General features: G+C 41.9%; 2 protein-coding genes across 4 annotated transcripts; both read right to left on the bottom strand.

Annotated features, from left to right (window-relative positions):
• Positions 1 to 3,322: 3,322 nt before the first annotated feature.
• tnfaip2b (tumor necrosis factor, alpha-induced protein 2b) lies at positions 3,323 to 9,122 on the bottom strand. Its single transcript, XM_062469500.1, has 12 exons — positions 8,905 to 9,122; positions 7,532 to 7,618; positions 6,752 to 7,388; positions 6,410 to 6,521; positions 5,957 to 6,079; positions 5,749 to 5,843; positions 5,511 to 5,618; positions 5,163 to 5,289; positions 4,928 to 5,050; positions 4,603 to 4,758; positions 4,232 to 4,353; positions 3,323 to 4,098 (listed from the first exon to the last, which is right to left on the bottom strand). The coding sequence occupies exons 1-12, from the start codon at positions 8,954 to 8,956 to the stop codon at positions 3,951 to 3,953; spliced, it is 1,890 nt and encodes a 629-aa protein (XP_062325484.1). The 5' UTR covers positions 8,957 to 9,122; the 3' UTR covers positions 3,323 to 3,950.
• A 132-nt stretch (positions 9,123 to 9,254) lies between these two features.
• Positions 9,255 to 19,897, bottom strand: exoc3l4 (exocyst complex component 3-like 4). Of its 3 annotated transcripts, none has more exons than XM_062469498.1 (13): positions 19,731 to 19,897; positions 17,055 to 17,379; positions 16,229 to 16,447; positions 15,024 to 15,651; positions 14,500 to 14,617; positions 13,277 to 13,405; positions 13,052 to 13,152; positions 12,661 to 12,759; positions 11,736 to 11,859; positions 11,204 to 11,326; positions 10,746 to 10,898; positions 10,405 to 10,526; positions 9,255 to 9,894 (listed from the first exon to the last, which is right to left on the bottom strand). In XM_062469498.1, the coding sequence occupies exons 2-13, from the start codon at positions 17,368 to 17,370 to the stop codon at positions 9,678 to 9,680; spliced, it is 2,349 nt and encodes a 782-aa protein (XP_062325482.1). In that variant the 5' UTR covers positions 17,371 to 17,379; positions 19,731 to 19,897; the 3' UTR covers positions 9,255 to 9,677. The 3 variants fall into 3 exon arrangements, with proteins under 3 accessions (XP_062325482.1, XP_062325483.1, XP_062325481.1); XM_062469499.1 differs by lacking the exon at positions 19,731 to 19,897 and adding an exon at positions 18,269 to 18,362; XM_062469497.1 differs by lacking the exon at positions 19,731 to 19,897 and adding an exon at positions 17,487 to 17,531.
• Positions 19,898 to 22,869: the final 2,972 nt, after the last annotated feature.

Raw genomic sequence — 22,869 nt, 5'->3', positions numbered from 1 at the left:
TCTGCATTTTTGCTTCCTGGCCTAATTGCAACTGCTTGACACAAACAAGAATGGTCCCTAGATGGAGACAAAACAGATCCTATGTTTTGAGGAATTCCCCAAGGAATTGTAGGGGAACCATAAGATAAGGGGAATTTCCAACTGACTCTTAAAAGAGAAACCTATGTTTACTTAATGACAATGAGCACCACAAAAGGGTTATGTTATCTTGACTGGCGAGCCATCCTAATGACAGTAAATGACTTTCCCCCCAAAAAAACAGAAGCCAGGAAACAGAAGCTAAGATTAACTATAGAGGGTAGGTGTGCTTGCTTGCGTCGGTTGCAGATGGGTCCGTTTATGAAACAAGCCGAACCCCCTTCGAAACAAGCTATTCTAACGACGTTGTCACCTGCAGTATTTTTCAGATGGAATCGCGATTCAAACAGTACCATCTGCTAACTGAAAATATGCCCCCAAACACGTAAATAAGCTTGATATTTATTTAGGAGGAAATGGCTAATTCAAAAGAAGTTTGCTGGAAGCGATCATTGTCGGTAAAAAAGACAAAAGCGACCATTTGGTCTCAGTAGAGCCCTGCGTGGAGAAGCTGAATTGTATGGGGTTGCATTTGTGTCAAAAAGTTGATGCTTTTGTACAATGGATCTTGGCGATTACTTTGCTCTCAGTCGTTTTCTTCGCAGCAGTTCTTATGATTTGCAGCGTACCATTTGTGCCAAAAATAAGTCGATGCTTTTGTACAATACGTTTGGTTATCTTGGATATTGCTTTGCTTTCAGTCGTTTACTTTGCAGCGTTGCGTTTACAATGTGCCACACTTCAACTGTCGTTTGCTTTGGTGGTCTTTGCTTTTGTCTTTGCATCTTGACGATCACGCCAGTGAGGGTACGACAAAGGTGGGGAGAACGTTGAAATGGCCCGCTTCATGTTGGCGCATCCACAACGAAGTGAAAAAAAACGTTACTGCTACATGCACTACAGTCACTTGTCATTTCATACAATGTGCAATATATCTCTTGTTAATAATCAAGGCATAATATTTACGCACAATTGTGTGTATAATTTACAGTGTGTTTTGTTTATTTATACTTAGGCTAATCATACATTTTATCTTTTGAATAAAAAATAATTTCAGTTGCCAAACAACATTTTGTTGTATTGTATACAGTGACAATACAGTATTATACCTGGGGGGTATTCCAGAAAGCAGGTTATGTGACATACCCGGGTAAGTGAACTCCCCAGCTGACACTCAGCGTTGTAGCAACATTGCCAGTAAGTTGCTGCAACATTGTGAATCAGCTGGTGGGTTAACTTACCCGGTTATGTTGCAAAACCTGCTTTCTGGAATACCCCCCTGTTCTTATGATTGTTTTTTGAATAGGATCTCTATGTTGGCTTAACTCAACAAATGAAGTCAACAAATAATTATTTTGTTTCCCACCACTACAGGAACTGGAAGTTTCATCACTGGGCACAGTGTGCACAACCAGCGAATGGAAAGATTGTGAAGAGACGTTTGGTGTGCTGTCACAAACAACTATTATTCAGCACTCCAGTATCTCTCAAGAACTGTTGCTCTTGACCCAGATGATGAACTCCACTGGCTTGTTTGCATTATGTAATGTTACCCAGACTAAACATGCATCTGCACATATTTAGACAAGCATGTGATAGGCATTCCCTCTCTACAGAGATTGGAAGGTCCCCTGAGCAACTGTGGATTGAAGGGCAGATAATGGGTTGTAATCCAATTTGTGTACCCAATGTCCAGGTAATGCTGAAAAGTATCTTATTTTTTCTGCATCCTTTGTTGATCTTTAGAAGCAAGATGACATTAGACATAATTATCTAGACTTTGGACATAAGTGTGTGGAAATCACTCATTCCTAAATTATGGACATTAATACAGAGCTGAATTGAAAAAACATTATTGGCCTGCACAGAGCCCCAACCTCAACACCACAACCTTTGGGATGAATACTAGATGACAGGTCTCATCAGTGCACAACTACACTAATGCTGTTCTGGCTGAATGAAAGCAAATCCCATATAAATGTTCCAACATCTTTTGGAAAGCCTTACCAGTACAGTAGAAGGAGTTACACAAGCAAAGTGGAAAAAAACTCAGTATTAATTCCCATGCTTTAAGAATGGGAGGTTCTGTATAGTGAGCAGGAATACACTGGTTTGGTCATAGTATATATTGGTATTTGATTATTGAAAACAAAAAAATATCATACAGATCATTGAATAATGTCTTTCTTTAGACCAATTTGGAAGATTACGGGATAGATTGGGAGGGACCTTTGCCAGTGGATCCAGAGGTCGCCATACAAGTTCCAGAGACACCTGAAGGCCTACAAGAGACAGTTACAACCTATTTAGAGAACTTCATTGACCCACTCAGGACGAGCACCTGCTTTGGGTTAGACATCGTCAGTGAAGCATTGAGACTAGCGACCATGCAGCTAGCTCCCCTACTGCAGGTGACTGAACAACTAATGCTTTAACTGAATATCCCATACACTGACCATTCAGATTTCTGTCTGATGGAAAGTACACCAGTGTATTCACATGCATTGTGTAACAGTAGTATAGCTATATAAATCTGCGATGATTCTGATGTGTTCTAGGAGCGACCAAGGCAAGTGCTGCTACCCCCAAGACCATGACGCAGTCAGCCAAAAAGAGCCACAGAACCTGGACTTCCAGTTCCTTCTTCCTTCTGCCACAGGATTATTTGACAATAATCGATTTATTTGACCTCAAATACTGTTAACACTGTTTCCGTGAAGCTGAACCACTAAGTAAAGCAGGTGATCAGGACGAATACTGACCTTCAACCTCTTAAATTTTTTTGTTGTTGTTTATTAACAGATTTTATTACAATAAAAAAGGTATGTTAAGTGAGTGTGTTGTATGTTTAACATAAACTTTGACTGTTGAGTCAAATAGTGTTTCAATTATGCTGTTACCTACATTTAGTCATTTAGCAGACGCTCTTATCCAGAGCGACTTACAGTAAGTACAGGGACATTCCCCCGAGGCAAGTAGGGTGAATTTGTATTTTTGGCACTGCCGGGAATCAAACTCTATCCTTTGATCTCCCAACTGTTTTCCCAAGGAACACTAAACACTAACATTACTGAAACTAAACATCCATCCTGCTGTGGGCATTTCAATACACTCTTCCTTATTGGTCACATCCTTCCTCCTCTTCCTATCTTAAATGACAAAAATATAAAAACACTGTGTATTATGATTTTGTGAGTTTAACCTGTCTAGGCTCACAATACTCACAAAACGTGGAACAGGCTAATACAAGTTGAGGATTTATTAGCAAGTTTAAGCACACAGGCAAATTCACAGAAGAAGATTTGATAATTTTACAAATGTACACATGTAATTCAAATAAAAACAGCACCTATTTGTTTTATAAACAAGGACATGTAATCATTTATGTTTTGAAAATGGTCCTACATAGAGCACAATATGTCTTTAATAGTAAACACACTTTACATGATAAATATTGCACATACACAAGCAGAACATAAGTGAATAGTTTTACAGTATTTCTGTGATCAGATTACAGAGATGGGAAGTAACCAAGTACAAATACTGATACTCTGGTATCAGTACTTTACTTCACTATTTATTTTCCGAACACTTTTTTTTAACTTTCACTTCTTACATTTTGTACACAAATATCTGGACTTTGTACTTCTTACATTTTCAAGCCAGGCTCGTTACTTTAGCTTCTATGAAGCTACCATGGGGCATGGTAGAAAGCAACAAGAAGAATATTTTCTAAAAAGTAAAAAAATACAATAATGTTGGCATCATTCATGAGTACTTGATGAGGACTCTACTACACTCTACTGTCCTCTATTTTACTCTACTATGTTTTAGGTTCTGTGCTCTCCCATCTTCGAAGAACATTCTGTATCTCATTTGACCACAATTCTGGAGAAAAATGATTTTCCCCCACTGCAGCTGGACTCTGACAGCCTGTCCAAAAAGGCACTTTTCACCCTGTTCCTGTCATCCTTGCTCAGATTAGACTTGAGGTTCAGCAGGGCAGCAACATGTTTCTCACTGAGAAAAACATCATCATCAAACGTCATTTATTTCAATTATTCAATGTATCAATAATCACTTAAGATAAATCATCTTACACACATTTTATATTGTGCTATTATTCAATGGGATTGGCAAGATAGACTGTTACCTGAGATCAGGGTAGGATAAAGCCAGAGAGGCAATCTCTAGTTGTAAAGAATTCACATCTTGTAGTTTGATCACCTCAGCAATGTAGGTCAGTGGTTCACTCAGCCAGGCGTGGCTTGAACCCTGTGAACACAGAAAGGCTTCTTACTATATGCACATCACAATACAACTGAAACAAAATGGGTAAAGCAGTCGTTATTAAGAATAACTACATTGATTATCATTTCACACTGAGAAATTGTATTTGGGTTTGCTTGTGGCTTTGGGCAAGATTGGACGAGATTTCGCTGTCGGCTTTGCTTCCAAACTACATGGGAAATTGCGTAAGGTTGTATCGGTTTAAAGGTTTGTTTGTTGTTTGGTTGTCCTCACCTCGCTTAGAAAAACTTTGTGCAGTCTCTGGCAGTTGCCGCACACGACCTCAGCTGCCCTCTCCTGCATGTCCTTATTCTTCAGTGCGATCTTCCCCTTCAGCAACCTCCTCACATACTCCATGCTCACTTCCAGGTGTAGCTGGCTCATCAGCTCCTGCATGACCAACCAACCAATCAGTCAACCTCTACATCTCTGTGTTGCTGCCAACCAACCAATCAGTCAATCACTACATCTCTGTGTTGCTGCCATCCAACCAATCAGTCAACCACTACATCTCTGTGTCTTCCTGCCAACCAACCAGTCAGTTATTCACTCTGAGTACCTGATGGCAGACGGAATTCAGGCCTCTGAGATCCTCGATGTGTTTCCCAATTCCCTCCAACAGCTTCTCAAACCCACACTCCATTTTCAGCCAGTCCTTGGTTCCCAGATTGCGATAGGTAGGCTGCACGTGATGTGGGTGACAAGAATAAGAAGGTACAAGGTTGTGTCAAAACAAGTCAGAACTTGCAGATAGACTTCATTCAAACTCATAATTGTGTCTGTGCATGCCCTACCTTGAGGTCTATGTGTACAGGGCTCAAGACGAATTCATAGCTAGATGTTTTCATGGCAGCAACTATGGACAAACAAAATGTCCTCTCATCTCCTGAAAAGATATCAGCCCTTCCCTCGAGGTAGACCCTGTGTGTAAACATAGATAACATGTTAAATACATTCCTGTATCATTTAGTAGTTTTAGCTACCGCTATTCTGTGATGGGGATGGATGTAGCTTAGTGGTTAGAGCACTAGGCTGCAGGTCATAGGTTTAAATCCCCTCCTGTACATACCTTTGGATAAAGTAATATGCTAAATGTATACATTATTGTTATTATACATTATAACATAGCAAGGGACACATACCTCACCAGTTCCACACTGTTGAGGTTAGCCATTACAACGGCTCTGCTGTTTTTTGGGCTTCCCCTGATCTTACACTTTGCTTGGACATCATCCTGGAATTTCTTGAAGCTGTAACAATGTTTCAAAGAGTAGGGTTGGATGAAATGCGCATGTGTAGTACTGTACTGGGTTGAGTAGAATGAAATTTGCTTTCTCATGATTTAGTGTAAAATGTTCCAACTTAAAAGCTTTTAACTACCTGTCCAAGAAGTTCTTCAGCAGGGACGCAATCCTGTGGCCATTCTTCCTGTCACCAAGTATGGCCTCTGCTGATTCGATAGCCCCACTAACACACTGCAAGAATAGAAAGCAGGTGATAAGTAACACCGAGATAAGTAACAGCGAACTAGTCATCCCTGAGCGGTTGGTCCTCCACAGGTCTTGAGACGAGAGCAGTGACTGTGTACCGGCAGGAGGTCGAAGGCCAGGTGGCTGTAGTAGCAGCCGTGTCTGAGCTCAGGTTCCACTCCATCCCTCCAGGCCTGCTCCTCCTGACTCAGTATGCGACCCATCTGTCTCTGCATCTCCTCCTGCAAATTGGAAGACAGTTATTCTTTTTGCAACTGACACTTTTGATACCCGTCTCCCTAATCTTTCATTAGTCAACAGCTGTCTCGCAATGTGATTGATTCTCCCTCTTTCTGAGAGAGTACGGATCTATCCAAGGCAAAAAAGGTGTAATCATTTGTCTTTCATTGTTTATTGTTGTTGTTTTATATTGTTCATGTGTTCACACTATTTAAATGTATTATTTGTGCAGTGTATTTTATGACCTACATTTTCCCCCTGTCTCTCTGCTGCTACGACAAGCACATTTCCAAGCCTGGGGATTAATACAGTGTCATCTTGTTTACATTTACCTGTTTGAAAGTAATATATTGTTCTTCCAGTGGCTTCGTCACCGCCTCTGGTAACAGCTTTCCCAACTTCTCAAAGTTGATCTCCTTGATGAATTCCTGTTTCTTCAGCATTCTAACACAACAGTTAGGTAGTTAGTTGATGTGACCTAGTCATAGTGTACATGCCCTAAAAAGTAGTCTCCTTATCAAGTTATTTTATGACACATTGTAATTATCATGTCTGACACAATGAATATTTCCTTTTTTCTAAATGTTCCTTTCAATAACAAAAATGGTTGATATCAGTGGTCAAACAAGCCCATTACACTCAATCACTTGGAAGTGCAAATAATAAGGACTCACTGTGGATAGTAGATATTCACCCATTGCAGTACATAAGAACTGTCTTTTTCACACAGCTCAAACTCCACAACATCCCTCAGCCTGCTGCTAAAGGCTTGGTGATACATCGACGCATACACGTTGCAGATGTCCATCTCGTCCGGGTAGCAGCCCTTCACAACCTCCACCACTCTCAGAAGGTCGTCCTTCAGACGCTTGGCCATCCTGACGATGTCCTTCTGCACCGACGAGAGCTTCTCCGTCCCCTGCGGCAAGGGGGTGATCTTGTCGTCGTCCAGACGCTCATCCACCATGCCCCGGAGAAGAGACTCGTGAAGGTGTCTGCAGCGGCGTGGTCTCCATGTCGGAGGATCCCCACTCTGTCTGCGTTCCTCCCACCTCCTGTCCTGTTCTTCCTCTTGCTGGATAGCTTCTACTGCGGACGTTAGAACTTCTGGAATGTTCTCTGGATTGAAAGTGGCTCGCAAAGCCTCTTTGATCTTCGCGTAAAGGGTTTCCCAGTCCCTGTCAATGTGCTTCCCCTCCTCTGTCTCCTTCGTGCTCCGCTGTCCGAACATGAGCTCCTCTCTCGATAGCAGCTGCTTCCCAGCAGTGGAGAGGAAACCTCTGTCAAGGTTCTGCTCGAAAGTAAGCACCTCTAGGGAAAGATAAAATGTATGTGACTTGTGTCAAAGCTACACCCAATAATAGATAATGAGAGGAAAAGGACCATCCATATACGTGTTCACTTAATTACAATAAAATATAAGCTAAGCCAAACTTCACATAAAATATTCTCACCCTCAATAGGAGCAACAGGGGCATCCACGACATTGCTCTGACTCGTGGAGTTCCGTCGGAATTTCTTCGGAATTCGAAACGGTGTCCCTGAAGTTAACATTGAATGGGATGAAAAAGGAAAGACCAGCTTCATGATCTGTTTCTGAGTGGTCGTTTCGGCTGTTCTCACGAACTGTTTATTGTGGGCACAGAATCAATTTTTAACCAATTGCAATAGCTTGAGTGTCCGCTGTTCCGAAAGGATGTCAACGTTTGTGTCTAATCACTGACTGATTAAAATGTAATTATCTAAACTATGACAAGCTATATAAAAGTAGTATTTCTGTAGGCTAATGATGTTATCAATTATGTTTTGCAGATTGAGTCAAATAATCAGCAAATAATCAAGGCTGGGACCGTCTACATTCGTTCGGTCGACTGATAAACGTACTCCCCGCAGTTGAAGCTGAAGCCTGTGCACCTTTATATCTCGGCCAGTAAGGGCGTTTGAGATAGGGGCGTTACTAGCCCCCGAAATCGGATCCGTGTCGCCTCCCCAATTTTAATGTACCGTTAAGCTCAGTGTAGACGTTGTGCAGCTGTAATCTATTCGCTAGGCTAAACATAGTAGGCGACATAGCCTAATATTTTCTAATGCTGTGTACTTTTCCGCAATAATGCATACTGACCTAAACTATTAAAAAAAGCTCATATACTATAGCCTACCAATTAGAAAATTGTCCCATCCGTTGCTCCACTATCACTTAATCACAAATTCTGTGTCAAGAATAAAGTTTGTGACCTTTTCATAATTGTCTTTATACATCGTATGTGCAGGGGCGTCGCCAGGAATTTTTGTCCCCATGAAAAAAAAAAGGAAAAGGAATTGTCCTAACTGTCCCCCCCCCAATACGGCGCCCCTGCGTATGCGTTAGCCTAGTTACACATCTTCAGGGCTGCCAACTTTTCCAAAAACCTTGGCATGAGATTTGGTATCACCCCCCCCCCCCCCCCCAGAACAACCTTCTGACGTGCCAAGCTGACATGAAGAATATATTAATCTTTGAAGGGGTCAGCTTCTTGAGAGCTAATATAATTTGGAAACTGTTGAGCCCTGTGTTATTAGCTGCTTGTAGAAAACATTGTGTTGCTACTAAGCAGCCACCAGTTAATATATCTATGGTAACATCTATAAATTGAAAAAGGGACGGTAAGGCCAATTTCTTCAATAAAGAAATACAAAACACCTATAAAAATGACCTACATAGGTCTTGAAGTAAAATGTTGGTCATATAAATACTAGGGTAGCCTACATACAATTCTACAAGGTTCACAAGCCTTTTATCAGCACAGTAATCCTTTAATTGAAAGTTAGGCGATTTTAATGTCCTTACCTTGTAGATGTCTTAAAAACGTCCTTACAGATGACTGATTTTTGGAATCCATTGTTCTATGGGGCGACCGCAGCAATGTGTAGTACGATGCCTCCTGCCTCCAGCATCCAATGCTGAAGTGGCACACAAGTTCCACTAAAGATGCAGCCCGGCTCCTAACATCTAAACAGCTGTAGTGACGGCCTACCTGAATGTAGACTACAGACAGCAAACATTTCCGTTTTTTGAGTTGAGACAAAAGGTTATCTGCAACAACAGAGTTCGACCAGTTACCTGCTTCCTGTAATGTTATTTAGAAGGTGGGGCCTTGTGATTGGTGGGGAGATAAACCAAAAAAGACATATCCTGTGTGCATGGCCTGGTTTCACTTTAATTTTTGCATACACTGTATTGAACTAAAGTCTACAAAAGAAAGAACATCATTAATCAACGTCTGCTTTTGTAAAATATTTACATCAGATAATAACATAATTGGCAAATAAATTGAGATTTAATGTCAATTTACTGTAACGATACACATACAATTTAATCGATTGTGAGCACTGGCAGACTGTTTAAGCATTCAGCATCAAGAACTCTTAGGTTTGCAATAACGACAAGTCACTTCTCTTTATAACGGTTAAAAATACAAGTTTACTACTGATTTACTGAGGCACTGTTCTCACACACCCACAGAGCCTGCCAGGGAGACTGGGCCTTCCTGAAGCTGTCATCGCACCCCACACAGCCAGGCACCCAGGTGAACCAGGCCTTGCTGTGTGCCGGTGTGTCGCCTAACTGTCAGGCAGGAGGAAGGAGAGGCAGGAGAAGGGCATGTCAGCCAGACAGTCAGTGTTGATTGGGACCTCTATTTGGGCGAAGAGAGAGTGACTGTGATGTCCCGTGCCGGCCTGAGCCGTCGTCAGCTGGGTGAGGCACTGCAGGATCGCCTGCTTCTCTCTGCCTCGCATCACTCCCCTGAAGTACAGCACTGCGGCCAGGTGACTCCTACTGCAGAAGGGCAGAAGGTGGGAGAGGAGACAGCATGAGGCGCAAACCTGGATCTGTGGTGGTCCACTTTGAAAACAACACAGCTAAACACTTTTGCTTAGTTTAATATGTCACTGTGTGACTAAAAAGACTATAGATTTAGCTTATCCTCACATCTGCAGCTGTGTCAAGGACACACTCGGTTAATTGTTGTTGGAAATCTACACTGTGTTCTTGTCATTCGGAACAGGTGCTTAAATGTTTTAGGCAAATTAACTACCTGGGTGCTTTTGAATATATAACATAGGCCTATGTATCTGTATATACACAATACATATCATCATGTATTGATCATCATATATTGGTCCTAGGGTGCTTCCACAGTCCCAGCCTGGACATTCCACTGACATACTCCAACACTACCCTCCCCCACTTCTCTTTATATTTATACTTGTGTAAACAAACTAAGTCTACGCCATCAGCTATGTTCACTAGTGATAGTTAATGTGTGGGTCTGTGTTTTGGGTCTACCTGATGTCTGGATAGTCTTTCACCAGAGGCTGCAGGTGGTTTTTAATGTCCCTCTTGTTTTTCTGCCCGATGATGTCACACAGATGGTCCCCTATCGGGTGAAGCCATTCATGGTCTGTCTTCTACAGGAGAAAAAAATAATATGATATTTCAGTTTATTCTTTGAAGGCTTATACATGTGGATGTATTATTGGGGCATTTCAACAGCATCATTGCGTTACAAATATCCTAAGATATATCTGGTAAAAGGATTCGTTTTTGTCAGTATTGATGTCAGTTGTTGGTAGGCCTGAATGAACTCAAAAACAGACAAATGGGTTAGTTTGAGTAGAGAGGGTTACCATGTCCTGGAACAACTCTCTGAGCTTAGACCACTGCCCTCGCATCTTTTTTGACGCTCTTTCGTGCTTCCTGTTTTTGCACGAGTAGTTGTTTTTCATCAGTTGAGACACATATTCCTTCACCAAGTGGTAGTGCAAGTTGCTCACCAACTTCTGATTTAAAAAGGGGGGGGGGGGGCAGGAAATGACACAACATAACTGAAAGAGGAAGTGGAAGGCTCTCTAGCATGCTTACTCCTTTACCCTTTTCACATGATTATCTTCCCCCTCATCAAAATATTAACTGTTCTCCCTCCCTTCCTTCCTTCCTTCCTTCATTCCCTGTTTCAACACTTCCACGACAGGCAATGACACCTTTACTCATGAGAACAATACAATCCATTCCTGTAACATCCATCAAGTCCATGTGAGTCATGATGACAAGGGGACTATAATGGACAGTTAAAACAAACAGATACCTGAACATGTGGAGATCTCATTTTAACACATTGCTGGAACAGTTTTTCTGTCCGACAGTAGAGTTCCTGGAAATCCCCATCTGCAGTGAGCCACTTCCTCGTCATCATCCTCCTCAGGAAGGGCTGGTTGAAAACACATCATATACTTTTTACATTTACATTTAGTCATTTAGCAGACACTTATCCAGAGCGACTTACAGTAAGTACAGGGACATTCCCCCGAGGCAAGTAAGGTGAAGTGCCTTGCCCAAGGACACAACGTCATTTGGCACGGCCAGGAATCGAACCAGCGACCTTCTGATTACTAGCCTGATTCTCTAACCGATTCTCTAACCGATTCTCTAACCGCTCAGCCACCTGACTCCTGCTTTTTATCAATTCATCATTTAACCCTTTCATTCACTTTGGAAGCAAGACTGGAGACCCTTGTAGAAAACAGGAATTTATCACACGCAAGTCAAAAGGTTCTCTCTCCATCCCATGGTCTCAGGACTTCAGTGGAACTAGGATTAATCGGTTATATTAGCACTACCTTCGTCTCATTCTTGAACTGGTTCTCCAGACCCAGCACAAGTCTTTGGACCAAGCCATCTGCTTCGCTGCTGAAAAGATCGACTTGTGTGGGGCAGCTGTCTTTGTAGCTGTCCATGTGCTCCCTGGAGGAAAGCAAACAGACAGTGGAAGATACAGAGTTTGAATACAGATTAGTATACACTTAATACTAAAAAGGGATTAGTATACACTTAATACTAAAAAGGGAGTCAGATGGCTGAGCGTTTAGGGAGTCGGGCTATTAATCAGAAGGTTGCCGGTTCGATTCGGGGAGATTGTCCCTGAACTTACTGTAAGTCACTCTGGATAAGAACGTCTGCTAAATGTAAATGTAAAACAGGTTTACACTGTATTTTCTGAACCATCATAGCTGTATTTTACATGCCAGTAAGAATGAAGCTTTTTGGAAGACGGTAAGATGAGGGAGATGAGCATGATAATTGTCTAAGAGTTGAATGTTAGGGACACTATGGTCTGTGATCGTAGACACAACTGGGAAGACATCCACACTAAACACAGAAAGAACATTGTGCTGAATGGGAAAGAGCAAGGATAAAGAGGTTTGTGTCCCACCATCAAGAGGCACACATTTCTTGAAGCGGATGAGCTCCATTGGGGTTGTTCTCACACACGAGGCCCTGGTTCCCAGAAACCACGTGGTAAGTCTAAACATAAATCAGCCAGTGCTGGCACACTCTGTGTGTGTGTGTCTTTGCTCGTTTTCATGCCAGTGCCCGTCCGGTACGCTTTCAAAACCCCCTTCACTTGACACGTTGAGAATGTTACTTTCACTTTCTGTGGACAATTTTGGAAAGTACAGATTGGCTGGCAACCAGCACTGCTCTTAAAGCTAGGAAAATTATAAGGGTGTGTGTTTACTTTTGTCCATGAAAAGTGTGACTTACTTTAGAGCAACAAAAGTGTTGATGTAGGTTATTTGATAATCCACACCCAATGTGGTCCCTCTCAGACTGTTAAAAACCGGTTCAAACTGGCACTCAAATCTATGGAGAGATTTAAAAAAAAAAAAGTAAGAAATATACCAGAAGAAATGTTCTGTGAAGGAAGAGATTTGCAAATACTGTTTCTGGATCAGTTTTACACAAGATTGAAGAAGTCCACATACATCACTCAACTGTGTTGCTCAACCTGAAAGGTTCCAATATTACTTAATAAGGAAACAACCAGTTCACATGATAACTGAAAAATATGATCCTGTTTTTTTGTCAGGGGCTTCTGTTATGACAACAAAATAAAGGGTTTCCTTCTGAAACCTAGGTACAGAAATGACCATACCGTTTAGGGAACTGTTTTAACTCCTCGAAGCAGGCCAACACAACTCTTTTTTCCAAATGGACATCAATTTTCTTGGAGTTCACAGCAATGCTCTGCACTTTCTGTGGAAAACATTCATTAAAATGCATGACATTGAGAAAGCAGTACAAGGCAACTGTGGGGAAAACAGCCATGTTTCCCCCTTGTGGACATATAGTGCTATTGCAGAATGTTTGAGGTAACTACCGTCCAGATGTCCATATGAAAATGAGAGTGAAGGAAGCTGTCATCATCGCTCTCTGGAGCCACCCTGTTTTTCCACATTTCCTCGTCTTCGAGTGTCAGAATCCTGCCCAGAGAATCTTTCATGTCCTCCTAGTTGATAAGACACAGACGATTCACAGAAGAACAGGACTACGTCGACAATCTGGACAAGGCAGAGCATGGGTGGGTTTTGGCACAACACAAAAAATACCCCTTAGGCCTAACCACCAGAAACATGACTACAAATCCCTGCAGCCCCTCACAGACTTAGCTGCTCTTTGACAGAGATCTTTATTTCAATGCAACTCCCCTGGAGAGAGAAAAAGCCCTGTAAAAGACGCCATAATATGGTGTGATGTCACATCCTGTGTGTGTTCACCTGTTTGTTTGGCCTCACCCCCTCCAGGTGTGTCTTGTTGGGTATTTAGTCAGTTGGTTTATGTTTGTCCAGTGCCAGTTCGTCTTGTGTGTTACTACCGAGCGTTCCTGCGTTACCTGTTCCTGCCTTGTGCTCTGATCTCCCGTGTTTAGACCTCTGATTACCCCTGGATTACGACCACTCTACCTACTAGGAGTCAGGTGGCTGAGTGGTTAGAGAATCGGGCTAGTAATCCAAAGGTCGCTGGTTTGATTCCCGGCCGTGCAAAATGACGTTGTGTCCTTGGGCAAGGCACTTCACCCTACTTGCTTCGGGGAGAATGTCCCTGTACTTACTGTAAGTCGCTCTGGATAAGAGCGTCTGCTAAATGACTAAATGTAAAATGTACTACTGGACTGTACCTTCACTGCCAGCCTATGCACTGACCACCTGCCTGTCCACGACTACTCTCTTCCTTAAATACGTTTTGTTTTTAGAAGCTACCTCCTGTGTCGGAGTCTGCATCTGGGTCTACCTCTGTGCGTGAAACGGGACAGTGTTATATGTGTACACTGCAAAAACTGTACATCTGAACCAGTGAGACCATCTTGTTTTTAGATTTTAAATCTATTTGGACTTGTTTCTAGTAAAAGTGGCTTATCTACTATTTAAGTAAATTACACGTACTTCTAAGAAATCTTAAGTTAACATTTCTTTCTGCACTGCCACCCTTATTTACTTGTTTAAAGCTTTAGCAAGCTCATACCAAATATTTTTTGAGGCAAATTTTTTTATAGTGTATGTATCTCTTTCGTCCCACCACGGGGAATCCAATCCTGTCCCTCACCTGAACTCTCCTGCAGTATTTACTCTTCAGTTGTTCCAGGAAGTGTTGTTCCAGGCAGAGGGCTGTGTCCTCTCCCTCCATCTCTGGGCACAGAGACGGGCTTCCCATGATCCTCTCACTAGCGAAGAGACACAACCATCGTCCACGCCATCAATTATCTCTATTTTCATTTGACATTAATGACGTTTGCATGGAAGTGCATGGAAGTGTCATTGTAAAAAGTGTCACAAAAGGTACCCATAAAACAAATCCTAAGCCTTCAACAGAACATATCCAGGCGGGGGGTCAGATCCGGGGCTGAGCGGTTAGGGAATCGGGCTACTAATCAGAAGGTCGCTGGTTCGATTCCCGGCCGCGCAAAATGACGTTGTGTCCTTGGGCAAGGCACTTCACCCTACTTGACTCTGGGAATGTCCCTGTACTTACTGTAAGTCGCTCTGAATAAGACCGTCTGCTAAATGACTTAATGTAATGATTCCGGACTGTGTATTTTCCCTTCAAGCTGAATGGTAAGGAGGGCTCACCTCTCGTAGCGATGGATGATCCAGTCCAGCAGGGCGTAGTAATCTTTCAGGTCCGTCACCTGCTGTAGGAGTTTCTTCAGGTGTTGGCCCACAGCAGCGTGGTAACAGCTCACGTAGGTACTGAACACATTGAAGCTGGGTGGGTACGAACCCTGGAGGTCCCTCTTCACATTCTCCAGGTCCTCCACTATGGTCTCGCCCAGTAACCCCAAGTGGACAGCCAGCCAGGAGGCATTCAGCTCCCTCCCGTCCAGGTGGACGCTACCCAGCTTGGCCTGCACTCCCTCGCTCACAGCCTCCCTCCAGGCCCCCCTCCAGCCCCCCGGACCCACAAGGCCCCCGGGATCCCCCTCCCTCCTCTCCTCCTCCTGGATGATACGGGCCATGTCAACCAGAAGCTCCTTATTACGGGACGGGAGGGAGTTGGAGTTGCGTGCGATGCTCTTCACCTTGTCCTGCATGGCTCTGTACAGCAGGCTCAGGTCCTTCTCCTTCTTGGCCAGCTCCAGAGGGGAGGCCTCGGCCAAACACTGCTCCTTCTCCTGCTGGAACTCCAGCCGCAGGGAGAGCAGGTTCAGGTGGGCCTTCTCCAGCGCCTCCATCTCGATCAGCTTGTTGATCTGCATCACTGAGGAGAACACGGTCAAGGTCAGCTGGCTGAGCGGTTAGGGAATCGAGCTATTAATCAGAAGGTTGCCAGTTTGATTCCCGGCCGTGCCAATGACGTTGTGTCCTTGGGAAAAGCACTTCACCCTCCTTGCCTCAGGGGGAATGTCCCTGTACTTACTGTAAGTCACTCTGGATAAGAGCGTCTGCTAAATGACTACATGTAAATGTAGAACACAGAGAGGAAGGACGGGTTGTGATACTGAGCTGAACGTCAGGAATAAAACATATCTGGGGATCTTTATTGTCAAAACAGACATATAACAGGACATAGGGATATAACAGGACTTAGAAGGTAGAAGGCAAGCCAACATTAAACTTATTTTTTTAATTTATGTTCTTTTATTTTGAATTTTTTATGGGATTAGGGTAGGTGTGTAAGGGCTTAGAGGTAGGTGGGCGAGTGAGGAACGGCTTCACCAAATGTATTTGTAATTTGCGGGTGGGGGAGGGGGGGGGTTGGTGATGGGTCTATATCTATAATCAATGTGATTAATGATTAAGAGGTAAAAACACAATACAGCTCTATGAGACCTCACCTGAAAGGGGTGTGGGGGGTATTTCAGGGAGGGTGTATGATTCTCTGATGCCTTTCTCTGCCTTCTCCACCTCCACTTCCTTCTTCTCAGCCGCGGAGGCCTCGGTGACAGGTTGGAGCTGCTCCATTTTGGCGGTTTTGTCCTTCTTATTAAACCGGAAGCTCCGTCTTAAGGAATCGGCCTTTTTCAGAAGGGAGTCCGTAAAGGCATAACTGGGATCTGTGGACAAACGGCACACAACAGAATCCCACAACATGTAAACCTTAATGAAAGTCGTTTAGAGAATCGGGCTAGTAATCAGAAGGTCGCTGGTTCGATTCCCGGCTGTGCAAAATGACGTTGTGTCCTTGGGCAAGGCACTTCACCCTACTTGCCTCGGGGGAATGTCCCTGTACTTACTGTAAGTCGCTCTGGATAAGAGCGTCTGCTAAATGACTACATGTAATGTAAATGATCAGAGACAAAAGGGGGAGATGGTATACACACACACACAGTATCAGTGTTATTCTATGAAAATACCCTCTTGAAGCAAGAGGGTATTTTTCCTGTACAACTTCCTGGCTGTGACCTTCTTTAACCCGACCCAAAACAATCAAGATAGGAATGTCCGAAATTAAGTCATGATGACAAACTCCAAGGTCAGTTTGGCTGAGCACTTGTGTAATGCACAAAACCACGGAATGAAACATGAAATATGTCTCCTGTACTACAATTCTTGAAGATTCCTTTTTACAGGACCTTGGGAAGCCACTTCCTTAACAAAGACGTAGTTTCATAACAGTTCTGTGTCAGTCAAGAAAGTAAGCAAAACTCTAAAATAACTTACTTGGAGAAGAGGGTGGCTGGACCTGTGTTGGAGAGGTGATTTCAGGGTCAATGTTCTGCCTTCCCATTTCAGTATTCAGATGGTCCTTGAAGTTAGGTGACAAAGGATTCCTCTTTGGTGTTTGTTTGAAGCTCTCTCTTAACGACTTAAACATCCCCGGTTTCTTCTCCTTCTCACGGCTGTCGGTTTGGACCCCCCCATTCCGCTCCTTGGCTGACCTTAGCCTGGACGCTTCGTCCTCCTCCAGGCCCTGGGTTTCACTCAGCTCCTCCTCGCCAGACTCACCCATCTCTGACATCACGTCGGCGCCTAGCATCCAACCTCCCTGGTGAGACAGAACACAAGAGTGTAGAAGCTAGAACGTTTAAATACATAAAAAAGGTGGACCAAAAAAGTGCCTGTGCATATAGACCTAGTGCTGACATGAAATACCTGTTTTTGGTTTACTGTCGCACTAGTCATCGCGAGCAGAGACACAGGGTTTGTTTACTGACAACATGCTATTTTTTAGAGATACCCAGTGTGTGCTAGTGGATATTAACCCATCATATACCTTTCAGATATTTGCAGACTATTATCATGTGGATAGGGAACAGCGGAAAACCACTTCACCTTAGTAAACATAGTGTCCATCACCATTTAATATTACGCTATTGTAGGAATCTAGGGTAGGCTACGCATAAGAGTGCACTGCAGACCAGCGACAGGCTTTATGTTAAAATGTTCTCTACATCATTGTGTAAACAGGTGTTAGGGAGTTGGGGATATCACATTGCTAACTTGTTTGCGGTTTTAACAAGATTAAGTGTTCTTTATCAGTGTCAGAATTAGCTTAGAATTGCTCGAGTGCTAATAGCTTATTCCAGCAATTCCCAACCTTTTCCACTTCACGGCCCACTTGCATAGCTCAAATAATTTTCCTGCCCACCAAACTGTTTGCTTTCACAGATTTTTGGGGGGAGAGATTAAAGAAGCCACAGTAAGCACACATTGTAAAGAGAGGTAACCTGCATAACTACAACCTTTCCTATAGTACCATAACATAACGTTAAATATGGCTATATGCCCACGAGTGACAAGTATTGCCAAGGGGGAAAAGGCCAGGTCAAGAACTTCCAGTGAAGTTAGAAACGTGACTTTTAATAACCAAAACAGATTGTTAAGCCTAAGATATTTCTCTCTCAAACCTACACTCAGATGGTGCGGTTTCTCACTTTTTTTCATCAACCGATAACAGGTCGCCCTCATTGAGATTTCTCCCATTTCCAGATTTTGTTTAGAAACTGTGAAAGACATGTTACATTACATTATCCATTGGTAACAAATATGACAGACCAAATATTTATGTGTTAACATTAACGACTATCAAGCAAGCTGACAATCAGATAATTGAGTAGGCCTACATATAGCGTTAGTAGCTAAGAAAATTAGCTAGCTAGCCTAGCTAACGTTACTGCTCAAATCCGTTATTACATAGCTAACTATTAGCAGTGATAGCTAGCTACTTTTACTGTGTGAGGTAGATAAACATTACCTTTGTATTTGTTGAAGTAGCTCAAAACATACAATTTGAACCCCTTTTTCCTCTTGCTTGAAGGGCAGCAACATAAAATCCTATGTACATCGTTAATTGTCATTTTGGGAAGATAATCCAAACTCATAAAAAACAGCATTTTGTGTGCGAGAACTAACGTAACTGCTAACTACCGGAAGTTGTTGACTTGGTTTTTGATTTGCAATATGCGGAAGTGATGCGTGCACAGTGGGCGTCTGCAAGTTAATGCGGAATCAACCAATAACGGTAACCCAACGCGGCCCAAAATTACAAGCTTGTTTCCTTTCTTAATATTGTAGTCCTAACCCTTTTGCGTTCTCGTGTCAGAATTAACCCAAAATTGTAACATGCTCAATTAATCTGTTGAATATAGGCTACAATAACCGTCATTTTATAGATACTGTACGCAATGGTTTAACCTTTGAACCTTTACGGTAGGATCACGCAGAGTTTACGCTCTGGGTCCGTGTACTTTGCGGCCAATGGATTTTCGTTTTGAAATAAGAAAACCAAAATCGGGTACCATTTAGAAATAGGAAAACAAAAAACGGAAAACGACCCATTTTCCATTTTCTTTGTTTTTTCGTTTTCCGTTTTCTATTATCGAAACAAAAAACGGAAAACTACCCATTTTACGTTTTTTGTTTTCCTATTTCTAAATGGTAGTCGGGAAACAGATCTTTTCCCGATTTTGGTTTTCTAATTTCAAAACGAAAATCCATTGGCCGCAAAGTACACGGACCGCTCTGCCTCACTGCCTCACTTGCTCAATCCATGGCTTTAACCCTGGCACTTCCGCTTTTGTTTGAAGTTTACACTATCGCCTACACCACCTGTCTGCAAGTAAACGAATCGTTTTTCTGATTTGGTGATAATATTAAAATGTTCACACTCGACTAGAAGTCGTTTTTGCCAGCCATGAAAAACAGCCTATGGAGAAATGCTCCTGAATGTCTGTACAACACCAACTCCGCGAACCATCTCAAAGTCTGTAGTCCAGTCGACATAAAACTACATTAGACTATAGCTAGAGTTATGAACTCGTAGCCTACAGTTTAATATGGTTTTAAAGAGTAGTGCTACACATTAAAACCCTTCATTGTCAATTACAGAAAACTCACCTGGAGATTACGTCTTTTTGTAGTCTACCTTTGGCGAACTCCAGGTACATTAGGCTTTCACTTTCATGTAGTTATCAATCCTTTTTTACCTGTAGGGGATTTTTTACCTTTCCATGATAGGTTGCAACTGATATGAGGTATAACGAAGATCACTTTGAGTTTTACGTTGCTAAGAGAGTTAATAATTAGTTTGGACACTGATCACATGATAACCTACATATTTATCTTCAAGAGAATAGGCTAATCTGGTTTCTGCAACCTTTCCCTAACAGTAGCGGTGTAACACTTTCGTTGGTACCTTTTCATTCACAAGAAAATATAGTGTATGATTATGAAATTATGTAGGCTATTTATATTATCCAGACCGGTTGAGTTATCACTTGTTAAATGAAATAGTCGGTGTGTTAAATAACGAACTGCACAGGACCGCATCCTAATTCGTAGTTAGAAGACCCTAACCGTGTCATATTGTTCAGCTTGGTATGACAGTGTCATATGACAACTCAGATTCTCAACATGTTCATCATGCTTCATTTAATTAGCTCGTGTACGCATGTACTGGTCATTTTTACCAAAAGTATCAGTTTTGTTCTTTTATGGTGAGAATGGCAATAACTGATCAAGAACACTAGATGGCGCCAGTAACTTGCACGCTTGTTGTACATAAAGCATAAGCTTGTAACAGAAGGTGATGGTACTTTGTTGATAATTGGTTCTCTCAGAGAAGCTAACCTTAATACAATATATAAACCCAAGTATGGAAGCAAATCAGTGACAAAATGTTTTGAATTTTAAGAAGCATTGAATACTTAATATTGACATTCAAACACCACCGAATTGGTTGGTTTAGAATCCACCTCTTTAAATTTGAAATATGAATTTATTTCAATGTTTTACAGTTTTTCTCGATTGGTTACACACATTTTCTGAATGCATACCTCATACTCTCAGAACTCTACACACAAATCAAAAAAACACACACACAATGGGCAAAACCCCTCACTTCTCCTGCAAAATTAAACTTAACATTCAAAACAATGTTATTTAATCTCAAAATGGTATTTTGTTTTCAAATGACAAACACAAACCATCATATGAATAGACATTTATAAGAACAATTTGAACACTGATGTGCTCAATGTAAAACACTATGATGAATGGAAAACACTTATTCTTCATTCATCATAGTGAGTTAGGCCTTTTTTTGTTCAGTGTTACATTTACTACAGACAGTACATACATAAGTGTGTTGTAAAATATTTGAGAATATTGTTTTTATACTCAGAACACAGAAATACACGGTAACAAATATATTTTACATATATGTACACAGTGTACATCCCAACCAACACAAAGTTGCACATGCAGTGGTTTACATACAAAACAACATAATAATTTACTGTATAGTGTATACAGTTACATTATTATTTTATTTTTTTGTATTTGCCGTAATTTTATGGCGTTATTTTCTAGGACCATGTTCATGATTTCAGTTTCCTGTTCAGGAGACAGAAGGCGTTCCCGACCACCTTGTGTTGGTAATCTTTCAGTTCTGCCAAACAAATAGTAAAATACTGTAAATACTGTGTAGGAATACAAAGTAGGAATACATTTTCCAAATACTTGAAACATACTTTATTTTTACAGTCCTACAGAACAGTCCACAGGCAATACTGTACTACTGTACTCATTGAGTACTGTATTGATATGCAGTAGGCCTACTGCAATTTTGTAGTGAGAGTAGATTTCTTCCCTATTCTCATTTCGGAAAGTCCCGATGATGGATGCTACAGTGTACCTGCTCAAATTTGGCTGTACTCTTTGCCGAGCCTCCCTCATTGTTAGACCATGGTTGACTACATGGTCAACCAAAGCGGCTCGGATCTCATCAGAGATTATGGTCCTTGGCCTTCCTCATCCTCGTCCTCCCTGTCCTCCTCCTCTTACTCTCACTCCTCTGCCTCTGTTTCCAATGTTGGCATCCATTGCTCAAAAACAGAAAAGGTCACCTGTTGCCCTTTTATTCTAAAGCTCTGATTGCTAATTGTAAAACTGTGTGACAGGTGTTTGCCCATGCGATGAGTCAGTGTGCGTATTTGAATGGCAGTGTGTTCTTTGTGAAAACAAAAGATTTTCTTCATGAAAATTGTGCCAAATGCAGAGAATTGTGTGTAGTGTTTTGAAAAAAGTGTGTGTTAGAATTGTAATTTGAGTGTAAAGCAGGAATTGTGCTTGTAGTTTAGCACAATTGGTTCATGGGGTTGGTGCATGAGTTACATGTTGTGGTCATTGTGTCTCAAGTACCAGTATTTGTGTGTAAACAATTGAGAAAAACGGTAACAAAATCTGATTGAAAAATTAAACGTTTGAAAATTCAAGTTGCTCAAAATCGAACAGTAAAATTCAGTTACCAAAAATTAGATTAAAAAAATTCAAGCTTCAGAAATTCAAATTCAGGCTGTTTAAATTCGAATGGTAAAATTCAGATCCCAAAAATTCGAACAAATGTTTTTGTTGAAAGAATTCAATAATTCAATTCGAGCCAAAATAAATCTGATTGCAACATTCAAGATGCAAATGCAATGAAGTGTGTTAATGTTGAAGGGACACTTATGTGACTTTCTGCTCGAAACAGGTGACTCCCTAGAAGATTACTGTCACGACTAGCACACCTACAAACTGGTTTCTAACATCAATGATGTCTCTGTGTTTTCAAGTCTGTTGTTTGCGTGTGTGAGTGTGTATGTGTGTGTCTTGTGGTCTGTTTGTCTGTTCAAGTGTTTTTCATTTGATTGTTCCTTGTTTGTATCAAGGGTCAATGAGAAAGGAGTGGGGAGAATAAGGATATGTGGGAGTAAATGAAGAGAGGGAGGAGGGGAAGCTTCTTCACGTCTACATTACATTTAGTCATTTAGCAGACGCTCTTATCCAGAGCGACTTACAGTAAGTACAGGGACATTCCCCCCAAGGCAAGTAGGGTGAAGTGCCTTGCTCAATGACACAACGTCATTTTGCACGGCCGGGGAATTGAGCCAGAAACCTTGGGGGCACTCTGGGGCTGTGTTTTGATCTTTCTACAAATATCCAGCCCTGTTTTTTTACACACCCACACAGGGACAATGTTTTGGTGAGTGACACC

The sequence above is a fragment of the Osmerus eperlanus genome, chromosome 9, assembly GCF_963692335.1.
Source record: "Osmerus eperlanus chromosome 9, fOsmEpe2.1, whole genome shotgun sequence".
Classification (NCBI taxonomy): Eukaryota; Metazoa; Chordata; class Actinopteri; order Osmeriformes; family Osmeridae; genus Osmerus; species Osmerus eperlanus.
Note: the sequence above shows the minus strand (reverse complement) of the source record. Positions and strands in the feature narration are given on the sequence as shown.

What these genes read in the sequence shown, in the direction of transcription:
- tnfaip2b (XM_062469500.1), bottom strand. Translation starts at nt 8,956, where the DNA reads ATGGATTCCAAAAATCAGTCATCTGTAAGGACGTTTTTAAGACATCTA. An exon ending in TGGCCTTCGACCTCCTGCCG is followed by an intron (nt 5,844 to 5,956) that starts GTACACAGTCAC and finishes CTATTCTTGCAG; the next exon opens with TGTGTTAGTGGGGCTATCGA. An exon ending in AACAGTGTGGAACTGGTGAG is followed by an intron (nt 5,290 to 5,510) that starts GTATGTGTCCCT and finishes GTTTACACACAG; the next exon opens with GGTCTACCTCGAGGGAAGGG.
- exoc3l4 (XM_062469497.1), bottom strand. Translation starts at nt 17,516, where the DNA reads ATGACTAGTGCGACAGTAAACCAAAAACAG. An exon ending in CCAGCCACCCTCTTCTCCAA is followed by an intron (nt 16,448 to 17,054) that starts GTAAGTTATTTT and finishes GTTTGTCCACAG; the next exon opens with ATCCCAGTTATGCCTTTACG. An exon ending in AATACTGCAGGAGAGTTCAG is followed by an intron (nt 13,406 to 14,499) that starts GTGAGGGACAGG and finishes CTTATCAACTAG; the next exon opens with GAGGACATGAAAGATTCTCT.